This window comes from Etheostoma cragini, chromosome 8, assembly GCF_013103735.1.
Source record: "Etheostoma cragini isolate CJK2018 chromosome 8, CSU_Ecrag_1.0, whole genome shotgun sequence".
In the NCBI taxonomy this organism is placed as follows: domain Eukaryota; kingdom Metazoa; phylum Chordata; class Actinopteri; order Perciformes; family Percidae; genus Etheostoma; species Etheostoma cragini.
Genome location: NC_048414.1, coordinates 1897015 through 1901544, shown reverse-complemented (window position 1 = coordinate 1901544; position 4530 = coordinate 1897015). Strand labels below are relative to the sequence as shown.

General features: G+C 43.6%; 1 protein-coding gene across 1 annotated transcript in view; it reads right to left on the bottom strand.

Annotated features, from left to right (window-relative positions):
* The window catches only part of aass (aminoadipate-semialdehyde synthase), a 27309-nt gene extending 23062 nt beyond the window's left edge, over positions 1 to 4247 (bottom strand). The window contains exons 1-3 of the mRNA XM_034879017.1: positions 4067 to 4247; positions 1799 to 2025; positions 970 to 1146 (exon numbers count right to left, since the gene is read on the bottom strand). Coding sequence (XP_034734908.1) covers positions 970 to 1146; positions 1799 to 2011 — 390 coding nt within the window. The 5' untranslated portion in view covers positions 2012 to 2025; positions 4067 to 4247. The remainder of the gene's footprint in view (positions 1 to 969; positions 1147 to 1798; positions 2026 to 4066) is intronic.
* Positions 4248 to 4530: the final 283 nt, after the last annotated feature.

Sequence of the window (4530 nt, the reverse complement as noted above, 5' to 3'; positions counted from 1 at the left end):
AGAGAGAGAGAGAGAGAGAGAGAGAGAGAGAGAGAGAGAGAGAGAGAAGCCGTGCCCTCTAACGTTGGGTTCTACCGGCAGAATTGCAATCGTGCTACCGCTCTGCAAATGTGAACCGAGTCAACGTCTGAGTTAGTCTGGAGGTCCGAGCCAGACTAGTCTTCAAAGACAGATGTATTAGAAGCCCACCCGGGCCCGGCTCCGTCTACTACCTGCTGCTCTGCACTGTGTCCGACATCGCAAGACAATTTTTACCTCAACGACAAGTCTCGTCACATCTTAACCTCAAGAGATCTCGTGGGGCGAGATCTCGTCACACCACCGGAGACAGGTGAGACATAAGGGTCAAAAAGTGGTGCAACTACTCCTCAGGCTGGAAAGTTAAAATAACAAATATCTCGACACAATATACAGTATATACTATAATAATGTTATTTACAAATATCAAATAGATAGTAGCTTCCCAAATGTTGCTAAATAAGTTCTTCTAAACTAACCGGAAAACAGTGCACTACCAATTTTAGTAAATAGTTACTTTATCTTGAGGACATCTTTAGGGATCTTTTGAGGACATTATTAGGGATCTTTTGAGGACATTATTAGGGATCTTTTGAGGACATCTTTAGGGATCTTTTGAGGACATCTTTAGGGATCTTTTGAGGACATCTTTAGGGATCTTTTGAGGACATTTTTAGGGATCTTTTGAGGACATCTTTAGGGATCTTTTGAAGACATCTTTAGGGATCTTTTGAGGACATCTTTAGGGATCTTTTGAAGACATCTTTAGGGATCTTTTGAAGACATCTTTAGGGATCTTTTGAAGACATCTTTAGGGATCTTTTGAGGACATCTTTAGGGATCTTTTGAGGACATTATTAGGGATCTTTTGAGGACATTATTAGGGATCTTTTGAGGACATCTTTAGGGATCTTTTGAGGACATCTTTAGGGATCTTTTGAGCGCTCTCACCTTCTTCAGCAGGTCCTCCAGGAGCGCCATGTTGGCCTCCTGAGCCTTGATGGTGTGGGAGAAAAACGCGTACGTCTTCCTGGGAATGATCTTCTCCTCCGGCGGCCTCTTCACCCCGAGTATCAGAGACGCCTCCGAGAGGTCCTCCTGGATCACGGCCCCGGCCCTCATGTAGTACTGAAAGCAATCAATACTTCCATGAGTACACAACACATCTAATAAACAAAACGTGAGTTAAGATAAACCCTAGGTCGCCTGATGTATTGTTGGTTGACTTCTGTCGTCACTTTGTCTTCTTAGTAGTAGTTGTTGTTTGTTGAAGAGATTTTTCTTTTTTCTATCTACTCATATTTTGATGTGGGATTTGTTTTTTAAATCTAATTATCATGTTTTTATTGCACACATTTTTGTTGGAAACGTGTTGTTTTGCACAGCTTATCTACCCCGACCAAAATGATGAACGCGGCCATCTCGATCTGCCACACCTGCGAGGTGGATGGATTTTCTCGGCAAAAGGAGAAGTGCTCACTAACACAGATTGAGACGGATTTGTGAACAACATTTGAGCGAAATAAGCCTTTTGTGTACATGGAAAAAGTCTTAGATCTTTGAGTTCAGCTCCTGAAAAATGGTTGGCAAAAACAAAAGTGTTTCTAATTTTGTTCAATGTAAATAAAGGAATATTTTTCAGTTATTTGTCTGCAGCTCAAATCAAAGAAAATAGTACCGTGAATCGTAGTGAATCATGAGCATATCACTACATCCCTTTCATCTAACATCAAAGGGAATTAGTCTTGTTTTTCCTCCCCGACGACGTGCAGTGCCTCACCTTCTCGTGGATGGCTCTGCGGTTGGACGGTTGGACGAGGACTTTGATGCCGGCGTTGGTCAGCTCTTTGACGTGTTTGGGGGCCAGCGGCGCCCTCCTCTCCCAGGGGTTGATGTCCTCGCGGCGGATGGCCATGACGCCGTGCTCATGGCGCCGCTGGCCTGCCGGGCAGCTCCGCGTCAGATTACCTCGCCGACTGAGGAGCCTGAACATGACTTCACCACCGCCTGCTGCTGGGACAAAGACACAGAGCCGCAGACCGCTGACCACACTGTCGTTATTAAACAAAAGAAATCAGAAGTGACACAATCTGGGGGCTGGGGGGGGGGGGGGGGGGGGGGGGGGGGGGGGGGGGGGGGGTTATGGTTGAGAGGTCAGAGGTCAAGTTAAGGTTGCTGCTGGGAGAGCGCTGCTGGTGAGCAGGTGCTTTTGACAGACCGGATTTTGGCTAAGACCGAACTGCAGTAAAACTACAACACACGAAGACACAAAAGACATCATGAAGTGTTTTATACAACATGAACATTACTAAACACCACAGACATCTTGGTTTTAGTGCAACAGCTGAAGCTGAAGCATTTTATCTTGGTTTAAATGTCTAAAGGAATGATTGTTATACCTTAATTAGAACCACATTAAAACCATACAATACCTAAATACCTTTATTTGACGCCATTTTGCTTACTTTCAGTCTACCATATAGTCATTGTCTATTGTTTGCCTGTATTTCTTGTGTGTTTACTTGTTTGTGTGTTGCTGTTTTTTGCTGTTATTGAAGAAAATGCTGCTGCTGTAATAACGAAATGGCCCAGTTGTGGGATGAATAAAGTATAATCTAATCTAATAAAAGCAGGTCAACATGCATGAGTTGACTGCAGATGTCATGCATGCATGCTCAGATTTTAACGGTTTACGGCAAAATGTGTCGTACTGAAATTTGTGAAACAATAAACTTTTCTCATTTCAAAACAATAACAGAAGTTGGGAATCATTTCAAAAATGTTTTAGCTATCTATGATTGATTGGTAGCTAACGTTAGCTTAAAACGCCATTCAACTGACAGCCTTTGTTGTGTTTGATGCTAGCTTGTAGCTAAGCTAGCAGTGAACCAACATTGTTAAGTAGCTCCATTTTTATTCTATTGACATTACAGAAGTCTCTCGTTAGCATCTTGTATGCTACTTGTCGCAAAGTGACGCATGTGCAACTCATATCTTCACTCGACTTAACGTCAAGGAGTGACACGCTCAATCTACAGAGAAATTCAAAAAGCCCCATTTTTCCCCCAAAATGGTAGGGGTAATTGCCATTCTTTCTCCCCTGCAGTCATTAGGTTCTCATCTGAGCAGACTCTGTCATTCCAACAACAACTAGTGTGTGTTGTAGCAGTGTTTTGCCATTGAGAACGAGCTAGCAGGCTAGCGCTAGCATGTGCTACGGTTAGCCACCTCTTCTCGGCTAGTGACGTAGAAAGCCGTGCAGATGTTGAACAGCTCACCCGGAGACTGAAGGCAGAGGACGTTCAGAAACCGGATCTCACTCAAAACACCATGCATAGTCTTTTTTCAAGTTTGTATGTGTGTGGAAGCACACAAAAATAACACCCCAAATCCCAGAAAAAGTGATTTTCTTTCATAAAATGGGCACTCCCAAAACATCTGTTATTGTTCGACTGAGCCAGGCTAGCAGTTTCTTCCTGCTAAGCTAAACTAAGCTAACTGGCTGTGGCTTCATATCGACTAAAAACACTTAAGTGTAAAGCTACTTCCCAACTTGTCAAACAACCTGCGACCCCTCAGATGTGCTTTGCAAGACACATCAAGGAGTCCCAGACCCCAGGTTGGGAACCACTGGTCCCAGCACACCAGAGTCCACTGTATTTGCCCAACACTTTCCAACTAAACTATCAAATCACTTAATCTGAAAAAACGACACTTGTTTATAGAGGCTCTGCAGGATTAGCATGCAACAGTAACGTGAAACCTGTTAAGTGCAATAACTCCCTATAGAACTACTGCAGAAACCATTGTGAAGTGCGTTTTGAATCCCTATGAAAACGTAATTTAAATCTCTAAAAATGTAAAGGGAGTTTGGTGTTGCTCGGTGAGGCTTTGACCTGACGTTGCACTGAAACCACATGAGGGTCCATGTTCAGTTCCGGGAACTTGACCATTCCCTCTCACACTTAATTAACACACGTTAGGGTAAGTTTTCCACGCAGTGGTCGATTCCCGGCTGCGCGTGACGCAGCGGCCGGTTGCAACTCACCGTCTCTGTCCGGTTTCTGTGCACCACGCCGGTTCCTGGCGTGTTAACGTGGCGACGGTTCCCGGAGAAGACCGGAGTGTCACGCAGAGGTGATACGAGGACGAGTTACAACTTCCCACAGAACTGCAATCCTCGCTGTAGTTCTCACTTGCACCATGGATGTGGTATTAAGCCGTTTCCGGTCAGACTTTCAAAATAAGAAGCACATTTATAGTCATTTTCTGTAAAATTGTATTCACATAAGGAATTTTACTCTGGTTTTTCGTTGCTCGTTTACTTACACGGAAAATAAACATACAGCTTAAAACAAGGACAACACAACTTGGGCAAAGGTAAAACGGTACTTGCAAGTGTTATCACTTTTATCCAAAGTGACTCACAATTGTGTCAATAAACAGCCCACATAACAAAACATAACAGTACACCCAGCCCTAAATACCACTTAAATACTTTTCATATACATT